General features: G+C 32.7%; 1 protein-coding gene across 3 annotated transcripts in view; it reads right to left on the bottom strand.

The window, feature by feature from the left end:
• Nucleotides 1–6,222: 6,222 nt before the first annotated feature.
• Nucleotides 6,223–14,331, bottom strand: part of LOC111713344 (serine/arginine repetitive matrix protein 1) — a 58,699-nt gene continuing 50,590 nt past the window's right edge. For all 3 annotated transcript variants that reach the window (XM_023488197.1, XM_023488198.1, XM_023488196.1), the window contains 2 exons: nucleotides 8,609–8,753; nucleotides 6,223–7,417 (listed from right to left, as the gene is read on the bottom strand). In XM_023488197.1, coding sequence (XP_023343965.1) covers nucleotides 6,720–7,417; nucleotides 8,609–8,753 — 843 coding nt within the window. In that variant the 3' untranslated portion in view covers nucleotides 6,223–6,719. The remainder of the gene's footprint in view (nucleotides 7,418–8,608; nucleotides 8,754–14,331) is intronic.

Genomic DNA, 14,331 nt, shown 5'->3' on the forward strand with positions numbered 1-14,331 from the left:
AGTTTGATGATCTCTTGACCATTGCATGGGGGTTCAGTGTACACTTGTCCAGATAGCATGAGCAGGTGTGAATCCATGTCCTCCATCATTAGCTGTTCACTGATCGGCTGATTGCTTGTCAGCTGATCCTCAATCATATATGGCGCAACTGCTAGTACTGCAGGTAGTCCTAAGAAAATAGAAATTAAAAATTATGAAAGAGCAGGGAGTAATATGATTTCCTGGCAATCACTTTCTAGATAAGAAAAGTTAAATATTCCCAGTCTCTTTCCTAATATCTTTAGTCACAGTAATCCATGTGAAAAGGGCAATGTAAGTGTGTTGATCTAAAAACAATGCCAATGAATTGAATTTGTGACTGTTATAACACTAAACCTGAGCACTTACAGTTAAACCCTAAATGAGCCATATATTGAAAGAATTTATCAAATGTCGTCTTCACAATTTTTCAATGGGTTTTATACTATTTTGCGTAAATCTTAGTATTTACAAAAATAAATAAGTAGCCATGAATATGCGGGAACAGTTTTAAAGAGGTCCATATAATAATTTAATTAAAAAATAAATATCTGCAACATTCCATTATCAAAAAGTGAAGAATACGACAATGACATTAGATGAATTCTTTCGATGTATGGCTTATTTAGGATTTAACTGTACAAAATCAACTTAAAGTCAAATCAAATCAAATCAAATGAAAGTTTCAGGGATATCCAAACAACCAACCGAATTAAGTACTGAAATGACTATACTAAAGGACTTACGGCCTGTGGTTAAAATGTTTACTTGCAGTGATTTTGGTTCCAGTGTAAAAATATGCTTATGTATCTTATGACTTTCATCTTTTGTTTGAATATGCAATATACCCGATGATTTAACCACACTCTAACAACACACTTTTCCCTAAACTAAACTTTAGTAAGAGGAGAGTAGAGATCGAACTGAAAGTTAAGTTGAAAGGATTGTAAAAAAGGTATGTTGAATCTTACATTTTTTGGTTAGTTAGGGGAATTAAGGACGTCTTTGTAACTGTTATGATTGATATTTTTCTTTACATGTTTAGGCTTATTCTACACTTACAATGGCTACATTTTACAAAATTTTTAGCAACGTTTCTATTTAATTAATTAAATTAACAAAGATGTCTTGTGATCATTTCAATACATGTTATCATTGAACAGTGTACACTGTAAATCTCGGAGTAAATTTTTTTTACAGTGGCTTCAAAAACATTCTTATAATTTTGACGACAGGTTTTCATGAACATTAAAAAACTTTACTACGGTAACAACCAGAAAACTCTGGACTAGGAAGACGACTTTCAGAATCAAGTTATGACTTTAAAAAGTCCAATGATCATGAGATACTCCAATTCTGCATGCAGTGTAAACAGACCAGTTTCACTAATTAGTGAAATAAGGTGTCTAATAAAACTATTTGCTTTCTAACGAACAAATATTCACTTAAGTATTGTAATAATGTCGTCTTCCTATTACATTATTTTCTGGTTATCACTGTGTCAGCAACAAAAAGTTGTCATTTTTGTCACATCTTTTAAAAAAAGGGGGGAACATAAATTAGATCATTTGACATGGAGAGGGAAATAGTCTGCAGATTAGCGGCAAATAAAAGCTTCACCAAAATCCAGACACCTTTAAAAAGATACAACAATTTTCAAGTCTGGATTAACTTAATTTTTAAAGATTTCTAGACATTTTAGAACTATAAAGCACTTTTTTTAGCTTTAGTTTTTTAACAAATATTTGGCAAAAGTCTCATCGGTATAAGAGCTTGCAACCTTAGGATCCCTGTGTGGTATGTTTGCTTTAAATCATTTTTTAAATAAAGAAGCGCCAAACTCCAAGCTTTGAAAAAGTACCTTTAACCCCCACCAAACCGAGGAGCACTATATTTATCATAATTCTAAATGTCGTCTTCAAGAAAAGGAAATGACAATATTAGTTTAGAAACCCTATTTTACTACTGATCATCTGTAATCCTCCAAAGTTATTTTATACTTATTCACAGCTGTTAGCGACACTTACTTCAAGTAAACCCTTGCAATATGGATTCTGTGATATCTAAATGCAATCAGTCCATCTTGATATTACAGTTTATATTTGTACCCTTTTATTTCCATTTAGATACAGGGTGTCCCACGAAACATGACAGTTGGTGAATAGTTTAGAATGTCTTTTTCCATTATTATGCTCAGTTGTTTGATACCAAAGAGCAATAAATATATTAAATGGGAGTCATGTTATATTAAAATTGATTTCAAAGTAAAACATAATCAAGCAAAAGATTTGTTTAACTAAAAATAACTGTTTATTAAATGTCATGTTTCGTGGGACACCCTGTATGTATCTAATATCAGATACTTCTAACTTATTTACTATTACAGGTCTATCTAATGGGGAGGTACAGTAACTTTCAAAAAACATTTACCGCCAACTTATAATTATTTGTTCAGTTTGAAATTCCAATTTTAAATTTGCACAAGGATTCCACTTTCATTAAAAAGTGCACAAAATAGAGCATTGAACATTTGTGTATACTGTACATTTTTAATATAAAAAGAAATTATCAGGAAATTAACTTAAGATATCTTGAAAAATTCATCCTATATGTACAATAATAAACCCTATTAAAACACATGTTACAGTAAGAATGGTTTTGGTGAGAAATCTTCTTTTGACAGAAATTATTAGGAGTAGAACCATGCTCTTTGGGTTTCCATAATAGCAGAAATAGGCTCTCCAATAGCTTCGATGATAAAAGATGGTTTCCTAGGCTGACAATTTCTTCAGGTTATTTCTAAATTTCATGCTCCCATGTTTATTGAATCATTCTGCAGTTCAGTTTATCTATTTTGCACGCATAAACATATTTGCACGTGCAAAATAAGAAACTGTGTTGGTAGCAGGGGATAAGGGGGGGGGGTGTGATAAGAACAGTAGGAGACAGAACAACAATTAAAAGTTCATTGATAAGAATAAACAAAAATGTATTATGTGCAGCTGCACTTTGTCAGACTGAGAATTATCAAAAAATTTGATCTGCAACTTTTCTAATGCATATTTGCAAGCGAGGGCCGGATTCCCTAACCCATATTTGTCTGTACTGAGCTGGAAACTTTTGAATCGTGGATATTGAGATTGATGCTTGATCTCCTGTTTTTGTTAATCCTCAGATTATTATAATCTTTATCCACTAATCTTTATCCACTGGTTGGTAAAGAATTTTACCAACCTGCAGAGTGTACAAAAAGAGAGGATTAAGATAATTATAAGTTTCCACTATAGATATTCAGATTAAGGGATCGGGATTTAGAGTATCCAATTCTAAAGTTTTCAGCTCTGTTTGTATATTTATATTAAACAACTGAACATCGTGACTTTTTGAAATGGCTTCACATAAATTATTTGGAGATTTTGTTTGAAATTTATAGATAAAAACAGACATCATTACACGATAGAGAAAAGGGAAGCCTCCTATAAAAGCCTAGTTTAAGTAAACTTTTATGAAAAATTAAAAGAGGTGTTGTCAAATTCTAGAATTTGTAAAAATTTTAAAAGTCTAGAAGTCTAGATTAAATCTTTAAATAAGCAGAGAGTTTTATTAAGTCTGACTTTAGAAATAAATATTACAAATCATTTTCATTATTGTTTTGCAATTACAGTCATTTCTACTTTTTATGTAGGTGTTACAGGGTTACAAAGAATGAGACTATAAAGACGACATGAAAATCATATAATATGACGATCCTAACTTTAGATTAAATCTTCTGCCTTAAATATAGTCGTTTAATGGATAATTTTATGATTTCAGGGGATATTAGTTCCAAATCTGCAAAGTTATCTTTTTCAAGAGTATATATCTTTAAATCCAAGACGAGTAGAACAAAATTACATCATATCTTTATCAAAAATGGCTAAAACTGTATATTGAAACAATATATGTCAATTTTAAACTAATAATAAGGTGTGAGAATTACTTTTTGATGATTCTTGATTTCATTTTCGAAAATATCCCTATTTTGAAACAATTACCGGATTTCAGCTCATGTCGCGTTTTCGGAACATATCCTGGTTCTGAGAAAATTACCGGAATTCATATCAATGTCAATTATCAAGTATTTACGCACTTATGAAACAAAACAAGATTTTTCAATAAGGTAAAATAGAAAAAATAGAAGATAAAAACAAACTGTTCTTTTATAATTTAAAAATCATTACAGCATTGAGAAATCTAAATCAATCAAAATTAATATCATTTGTTTAAAATGCTTGAAAATAAATCATCCATATTCTCTAATTTAACAGATAAAATGTGGAAACTTAGATTCTAGAAATAATTCAGAAGTTAATTTAGTTTTCATAAAATAATTTTTGTTTTCAGTGATTTATTTTGTAAGTTATGAAAGTGAGTTTTGTTTTTAATTGAGGATTATACTCAAAAACGATAAAAGTGGGTTTTGTCTCAAAAACGCGACAATGTTTCAAATTCAGGATATGTTCGAAAATGGAAAGCCTAACATTGTCTTGAAAATGGTCAAGAGATTTACTATAAAAAGAACTCCTATTATAATTTTTATTTAAAAAAAAAAGTTTAAAATTCTGAATTGTTGTCCTCGTCATGTTTAATAAAATGTTGGTTATAGTCTTTATTATCGACTTTTACTCTAGATATGGGCCGGGATCCCAAAAACCCAGTCTTTCAATTTATCCCCATTTCTAACACTTAGTGTTGTTAGAAATGGGCCAAGTGCTAATTTTGGAACTAATGTCCCCTGGATTTGGCAAAGAAAGACACATGTTAACATTTGCAGAGAATCGTGAATATAAGGAAACAGACAGTATAAATTCCGTACAGTCGTCTCTGAAATCTCATTCTTTGTGGGTAACCCTGTACATGACACAGCAGCAAGATGACTGGAAGGTCGTCTTTGATATTTGAAATTATTTGCAGCATTAATTCGTTAACCTACTTATACATGCATGATTCTTAAAACAAAAATAACAAAATTCTCCAAGTTATGGCTGTCAATATTACCAGAGACATTAAGAATTTCGTTCAGATTTCTATTTATTAAATAATTGTCAAAATCTGAACAAGATTCTTCCCACGAAACATGACAATTTGTAAAATGTTATGAAAGTCGTCTTTCATATACTTTATTAAATATTAAAGGATTTTTGCAGTTTATTTTGTTAAAAATATCTTTTTTTGAAACATATTTTACTTTGAAACCAATTTTACTGTACATAACTCCCATATAATATTTGTATTATTATCTAATTGATATCAAACAAGTTAACAAATTATGGAAGAAGACATTCTAAACTATTCAACAACTGTCATGTTTCATGGGAAATTTTAGAAATGCCAGGATTTTACCTATAAAATAAGCTTTATGAATAAATGCCGCAAATTAAATCAAAGACGACCTTCAAGTTAGATTAAATAATCTAAGTTGGAAATATCAGGAATTGCAAAGATATAGGAATTAGAATATTTGAGTTTGTGATGTCAAAGACCTATTTTCTTTCTTAAATATGTCTCTCGATTGAAAATGCTTCCAAATTGTTTAATTTTTGTTTTCATTGAAATAATTAATTATTAATTTAATTCGGACATTTTTAGATTGAAAATCGAAACCTACAATTGAAGGGATTGTAAGCGTTATTTCATGTGACCCTCCATTCAAAGATAACAAAGTCCGATTTGCAACGGTACCCCTTATAAGATGAAGTTGATATAAATTTACGACAAAAAAGTGTGCATCTGCCCTTCAAGTTCAGCATTTAGCGCGTAGCTTAGGTCGGATAAGGAAGGGGAAGCTGAGCTGCCAGGAGCCCCACGAAATGACCTCCAGAGCCTATTGATACGCAGAAGGACCTCTAAGCCTCGCAAAACCATCTCCGTTCCTTCCGCTACATTTCCAAGCCTCTGCCCTTTTTTCTCCGTGCACTGCATTTTTATCTTTGCTTGCTATAACTTTGAAAACTTATTATTCTCTACAAAAGTGACTGGCGTATTTCTACTGCAGGATAACATATGGGAAAAAACTAGAAAAACGACAATATCTCCCTTAATAATCAACAGATAAAGGGTTCAAGTGTACCATTGTGAATCGGACATTGACGTTTTTGCATGCATTACAAGGCCATGACTTGAAATTACACTTACAGCCCCTTTAAACGAAATTAAACATCTTCATATTCATTAAAATATATTATTCATTTATTTGATTGTATCGATCACAATTATGTTATATATTAATATTAAGAAAAAGTATATTAATATTCGAATTTAGTATGGAATTCTGTAATGCTCACTTCTCAGGGAAAATTCTCGCAATTCAGTTAAATCTCTTCATTTCATCATGTATTGCAGTGAGACCAGAATGATTATTTATATTGTCACAAAACACAAATCCGGGAAATTGTCAAGCATTTCCCGCATTTTTCTGAATCCACAAAAATTTGCGCATTTTTTGCATCCTCTAAGGAAATAACAATTTAATGAAATACTTTATACATGTTGTTGTAGCGGATACAGGTTCAACCTTGTTGTAGCGGATACAGGTTCAACCTTGTTGTAGCGGATACAGGTTCATCCTTGTTGATGACAAGTATCGAATATTGTATTGAATGAGCTTGAGAGATGCAGATCTAGGAATTAGGAAAATGGTGACTGTTGTATCCTTGTCCTGTTCACACTCTTTTCCGCTTTTTAAACCATCCTGCAAGTCTAGTGTCCTTGGGCATGGAAACGGAGCGTGACACCTTGAGCGATTTTTGCTCCTCCACCGGAGAAACGATTATCTCCGGTTCATCTCGGAGGAGATCGGAGGAAGAGGCAAATTTCTTATCCTTGCTAAGAACCGGATGAACCCTCCGAGCCGGAGGTGGGCGTGGAGGTTTCCCGGAGTGCGAAACCTGGTTTCCGGAGCTATCATAGTTCATCTCCTTCTCCTTAACCTGCTTCTGCTTGAAGGGTGTGAGGAGAGAGATAGATCGGGAAATCTTCTTAGAGTTCTTGAGATTGGACTGAACCTCTGGAGCCTGTTTGCTACTAGAGGTAGGTATATCTGCTACTGCAGTAGCATGGAGATATACTGACTTGTTGCTACCTGCTGATGCATTAGTTCCTCTGCTAGCTGCTGACTGCTGCCCGCTACCAAGCTCGCTCTCACTGCTGTTTATACTGCTCGTTACGCTACCCGGCATCTTGCGGCGGGAATTAGAAGCAGCGCGACTTACAGAGGTCGCTGTGCTTCCAGTACGCTTGACACGTGCACCGTTGTTGAGACGAGACTTGAGGATTGGTTCCTTTCTCATACTGGAACTAGAATGACCGGAATACTGGCTTTCATTCTCAGTGTCAGTTACCTTTACTTTAGGTTTCAGTCCTGAAAATAAACTCAAATTAGTTTTTTGAGCTGAATAAGTTTCTTTCTACAAAGGATTTGAGACATTTGACGCAAACTCTGATTATATAATCCCTATATCTTTGCCACCCAATGTTTTAAACCGTTGGCTCTAATCAAGGTAATAAGGCAAGGAAAGTTGTTTGTTGTTGCGTATTCTCTACGTACATATTGAAACCAGTTCTCTCTGGGCAGTGTTTGTAAACAAGAATAGATGCATCAGTGTCCCTCTAGTATCCGAGGAGGATGGATAAAGCATTTAATTTTGATAATTCACATAATAGAGTCCTATGACCAGAATATTTCATTGTATTTTGTATGTGAAAGATTGATCCCATGTCAGGCTGTACGTGACATCCGTCTTGTGTTTACTTTACAGTACACTGCAGTACAAAAGATGCGTACATCTCTGAAATACCTATCTTTACATTATAAGTCTTTGGCTCTAATTACCTGATTTTGAAATACCAAAGGTTTTTAACCTCTACGTTGTAAAGCTATTGGGATTAGACACTTTCGGTTTAATTGTGGCAAAGACTCAATTCCTTTGTGCAATGTGATATGTTTAGTAATGTTGACAGGGTAATTCAAAAAGCGAGAGACTACAGTGAAAACATTATATTAATCTGTTTTCTCTTTTTATCCTTCAAGAAGATTTTATACAAAGAGAAGACTCAGTAATGAAGCTTTAAGTTGGACAAAATGTCGCCTCTGAATTCTCCTGCTCTATGGGTTACCCTGTAGGTCACGTGAAAGGCAGTCAGAATAAGCTTAAAGGTTGAATAAAGGAAGTAAATATAATAAATATATGATTGATTGATGGATAGTTTAGTAATGGTGTAGGAATACAATGGGTAGATATAGATAGACATAAAACGATATAGCTGATAAATAGATCATATCATATATAGATAGATATATAAACACTTGTGATGATAAATCTACAATTGTAGATGCATGGTAGATAAATATATACTTAAAAAATACCAAATATTTATAAATTATATATGTACAGACAAAAAATGTAAAAATGTTTGCGAAAATCCAAGAAATTTACAAGCAATTTAGAAGCAAAAAGGGAACCATTCTCAAACACTAGAAAAAATTAAAATAAAGAGACTGGTCCCGGTTTAAAGACATGTATCTATAAATATAAAGAAAATGTATACTAACCTATAAACTTAGTGACTCTGCTCCCTGATCTGGAGATACTGGTTTCCTTTCTTCTCCTCTGCTCCTCCAGCTGCAGGATCTTCCTCCTCTCCTCCTCTCTTGCTAGACTAGTTGGACTCCTCACCACCTCCTCTTCATCATCATCCTATAAACATAGATACATTTATAGATAGATACATAGATTCATACATTCATAGATACATAGATACATAGATACATAGATACATTAATACATTAATACATAGATACATAGATACATAGATACATAGATACATGGATACATTAAGACATAGATACATAGCTATACATGTATAAATACATGCATATACACATAGATACATAGAATAATAAAACTATAGACACATAGATAAATAGATACATAGATACATAAAGACATACATACATAGATGAATAGATACATAGATAAGTACATAGATACATATATAAAAATAAAGATACATGGATACATAGATAGAAACATAGATAAATAGATGTACTCTCAGAGGTTGTAATTTTCAAAAGTTACCTTCACTAAACTGTTCAGTTAAAAAGTGTTCTATGTGAGTTTGCACTAGTTTACCGTGCATAAATGATAAAGAAACCGGTTTTAGATTATACTAGAACTTCATAATTTATATATTCTTCGAATAGACGGCGCTGTGTTTAAAAGGACTGTAAGAATAATTTCAAGTAACCCTCCATTCAAAGATAGCAATGTCCGATTTGATCAAAAATATGGAAGTGTTTATTTCTGTGAAATTTTCCAATGGTTATTATACGCAATAAATGCGCAAGTCACTTTTGCAGAGAAACCACAAATGAAAATAAACATTAACATGCATATATAATTTATACTTTATGAGACTATGGTACCGTTGTAATCTTTGCATGGATGGAGGGTCACTCTAAATTACGCTTACAGTCCCTTTAACAGTTTTATTACGAGATAATAAACCTGATTATCAAAAGTACCCGACAAGCTTATTGCGTTCTTAATGGGATTATCTACGTAACTTTTTTTGGCATTTTATTAATTTTCAGCAGAACTCTTTCCATAACAAAACGATCCTTAACGATCTTAACTAAATATTTCTCAGAAAAAAGTTTCACAATTGGTATTGTGAATAGTATTGAATAATATGAGAAATACCATAGTAAATAGTAAATTTGCAATTGAACTCCTGAATTCATCTCATACTCTAAATATCTAGAACCAGCTTCTCTATGTGGGGTCTAGAGCACGAGTATCCTTCGTAACTTCTTATCTGCTATATATATTCAGTACAGAACTTATAATAGTTAAAGATCTATGAGTATTATACCCCAAGGCTCGGTTCATACATCAGGAATTGCAAACAAGGAACTCAAAGGTTCGCATATGCGAATATTGATTAGACGTTGTACGACCTTTGCAAAATTTTCTTTTCAACCTTGTCAGTCCGAATGTTGCTGAGAACGAGCATGATTTTATTCAGATAATCTGTTCGTCATATAGACATATGCTTAGAGATACTCATTTATATTGCAATATTCATTTTTACATACTCATAACCTTGCGAATATGTTTATTCAATAACAGATTCAGAGTCTGAAATCAGCTCAGGTAATGGATATAGAAAATTATAATTTCTTGAAAACTCTAAATAAACATATAAAACATGTTTCTTTTTTAATCAAAATCACTAAAATTTTATTTCAAAAATTATAAAAACGTTTCCTAACATACTTTTTCTTTCTTTCATAAGATGATGATGTCGAACTTGAAAAAATCGCTAAAATTTTGAATCATGTCAAGAAATATGCATATAGTCGTAACTCGTTATCGCAATAGCGGCTCTCAAATTATGTTGCGACAATATGAGCGACTACTTCAATTGAGAGGTTGCTACTTAATACGCAAGAATGGCGACTATAAAGACGCAATATGATGACTATACAGACATAATATGGCGACTTTACAGACATAAAATGGCGACTGTACGGACACAAGATGGCAACTATATAGACACAAGATGGCGACTTTACAGACGCAATGGGAAGACTATACAGGCATAAGATGGCTACTAAACAGACGCAAAATATCGACTTTAAAGACATAAGATGGCGACTATATGGACGCAAGTTGGCGACTATATAGACACAAGATGGCGGCTTTACAGATGCAAAACTGCAACTTTACAGACCCAAGATGGCGACTATACAGACGCAATATGACAACTATACAGACATAAGATGGCGACTATACAGACATAAGATGGCGACTATACAGACATAAGATGGCGACTATACAGACGCAAAATGGCGACTATACAGACATAAGATGGCGACTTTTACGGACGCAAGACTGCAACTTTACAGACCCAAGATGGCGACTATACAGACGCAATATGACAACTATACAGACATAAGATGGCGACTATACAGACACAAGAAGGCGACTTTACAGACGCAAGATGGCGACTATACAGACACAAGATGGCGAATTTACAGACGCAAGATGGCGTGATGAAAACTAATCTAGAATGAAGAATAAGGAAGGATGTGTGAAGATGTTGCTTCCTAGTCTAGTCTTAAAATTGAGATTGTATAAGACTAGATCTGATCAAATCTGAATTTGGTAACATGGGGCATCAGAGATTAGGACCGGAGAGGAGGACCCGTTGAGAATTTAAATGGTTGAGGATGCACTTAATTCACTGAAAATTTCCTGATAAAATTGTCATCCATTTATTTTATGAATTGATAAAACTTTATTTTTTATTTAATACTTTATGCAGTGACAATGTTAACCATTTTTTTTTATTCTCAAATTGTTTTATAATCTACCGTAAGCCGAGGATTATGGGTTGGGTGTTGAGGTTCAGGGGGGGGGGATAAACCATAATCTTGGCAACAGACAGTAAATAATATTCAAGTATAAAAATGTTATTCATCTCACGAATGCTCGGCCAGCATGGGGCAGCAGACGTATTTTCCAAAAGAATTGCAAAAACACGGAAATATACCTGCCAATAATCTTGTCTCAAATTGCAACTTGAAACCCAGTCGTTTAAATGGCTCTGCAGCGTTTAAATCTGTATTAGAGTCGGTTTTACGACCTTCTGAATTTATATTTAAGGACCGGGGTTAAATTTAACTTATTTTATTGTCGTTAAATCCAAAACTCTTGCTCCTACATTCAACTTGTACAAGGAAGTCACGTGTGCTAATGTATCTTATTCAATACCCTTTAAAGGAGCCAGAATGATATTTCTGAAACTATTGTGTACTTTATCATTCTTACTTATTTCATCGTGAATTTCATAATAAACATGCTATAAAGTAATAATCGTGCTATAAAGTTAAATTAGCTGCCATTATTGTACATGTGCTATAAAGTTTTGATTGGTTCAAGGATTTTTTCCAACAAAATTAAGGATATTTCCAAAATAACATTTTTCAATTGAAATGAAAATAAATTTGAAATCAACTTTGTTTTTTTTTTACTTCTGCTTTGTTTCAAAGCTTATTTTATCTATAGAAATAGCCATTGAAATAAGATAAGTACACAAACGTTCAGAAAAATTACCTAAAACACAACCTAAGTTTTTGGACTTAAATTTCTCTATAACTCAAAGGTTCTCGATAAAGAGAAATTTTCTGTCAAAAAACTTTATAACACTGCGAACCAAAATAACAGTGTTATAAATAATTAAAATAACTCTAAAGACGAAAGAAAATATTAATTAAAATCTGTATGCACATTTTGAAGTAGATTTGAAGACAAAATAAGCTGATTACACCCTGTAAATCTAGTTCTTTTGTTATATAATTATATACAAATATAATTAAAAGAAGAAAGAATCAAGTTATCAGATTGGTTCTATCTGACAAGATGGGTTGCGTAACACGTAATTTGATGATAAATTTAAACCTGGTTTACATTTTCTTTTTCTCAAAATTCGTGTCATTTTAGTTAAACCTTTTCATGGGGCAAAATATATATAAACTATAGATTTCAGCTGTTAGATAATTTCGGCACATTTTTGTGTATTTTTTGGCGCATTTCAAAATTTTTTAAAGAATTTTTAAAGATTAGAAATATTTTAAGATTACATATTTGAAGTCTGATTGGCCATAAACCTTCCCTGGGATCATGTGCGGTCCCGGTTCCTCACAAAAAGTGGGCCCAATCAGTTCAGCCGTTTTAACGTTTATTGGATACAAACAAACAAACAGACAGACAAGCAAAGTAATATATAGATTAAAATCTCCCCCTTTTCCAAAGCCTTGAAAACCTTAAAACAAAATAACCATTTTACATTCTCTCCATATTAGGAAAATACTCAGAGCCAAACAGCAAACCAACAAACAAGTTTACCAAACAGCAAACAGCAAACCAATAAACAAGTTTACTAAACAGCAAACCAACAAACAAGTTTACCAAACAGCAAACGGCAAACCAACAAACAAGTTTACCAAACAGCAAACAGCAAACCAACAAACAAGTTTACCAAACAAAAAATCAACCAATGATAGAAAACACCTTTCAAATAACTATCCAGCTATCCAACTATCCAACTATCCAACTATCCAACTATCTAACTATCCAACTATCCAACTATCCAACTATCCATCTATCCAACTGTCCAACTATCCAACTATCCAACTATCCAACTATCCAACTATCCAACTATCCAACTATCCAACTATCCAACTATCCAACTATTCAACTATCCAGCTAACCAACTATCCGACTATCCAACTATCTAACTATCTAACTATCCAACTATCCCACTATCCAACTATCCAACTATCCAACTATCCAACTATCCAACTATCCAACTATCCAACTATCCACTATCCAACTATCCAACTATCCAACTATCCAACTATACGAAGCATGTGACAGAACTACTTTAGAATCTCACGGAGTCAAGATCTATGGTGTCCCTAGACCCTAACTAGGACATCTTATACTATGAGATCCATAAAACTATAGAATAGGAAGACGACCGTTAGACTCAAGTTATGATTTTAAATTATGGAATATGAAATACAGAATTTGTGCAGTGTAAACAGACCCATTTCACTTAATAAATTGATTTTCAATCTATTTGTAAAACTATTTGATTTATCAAATCACATTCAAATCAAATTCACATTAGATTTCTTAAATGTCGTCTTCCTATTCTACAATTGTATGGGTCCCACTGTATTTTTTGTAACTTTTTCAGCATTTTCTTCTCAGTCTGTTTGAGATGGTCGGAAATTATGAATAATTATTCCATCCTTAATTAGGTTTTAGTCAAACGTTGTAATTTTCCCTTTGCACTTGCTTGTTCATTATATTTTTAAAATTTTATCGGATCACATTATTTATTTTAAAATTTATATCTTTATCTGATGCAATAGAGAGGGATATTTATGAATTCAATTGTTCAGATTTTTGCCTTTTTCTTTGTTTATTGTGTATTTTGATTTTTTGATCTTTGTTAAATTTTAGGTTGTCAAAATCTAAACTTTATTCTTTTCATGACTTATCCTGTGAAAGGCGAAGATTGATGGAAGATTTATCTTTTATTTTTTCTTCTTCATTTCCGTTTTATTTTATACCTTTATACAGAGACGTACTCAGGGCTATATATATAGGGGCTCAGCCGCCCCTGAATCAGTGAAATCTATGGTTTCCAGGGGGTTTTAGACCTCAATGAAAAATTGCAGGCCCCTGGTATGAAAAAATT

This window comes from Eurytemora carolleeae, unplaced genomic scaffold, assembly GCF_000591075.1.
Source record: "Eurytemora carolleeae unplaced genomic scaffold, Eaff_2.0 scaffold1412, whole genome shotgun sequence".
NCBI classification, from domain to species: domain Eukaryota; kingdom Metazoa; phylum Arthropoda; class Copepoda; order Calanoida; family Temoridae; genus Eurytemora; species Eurytemora carolleeae.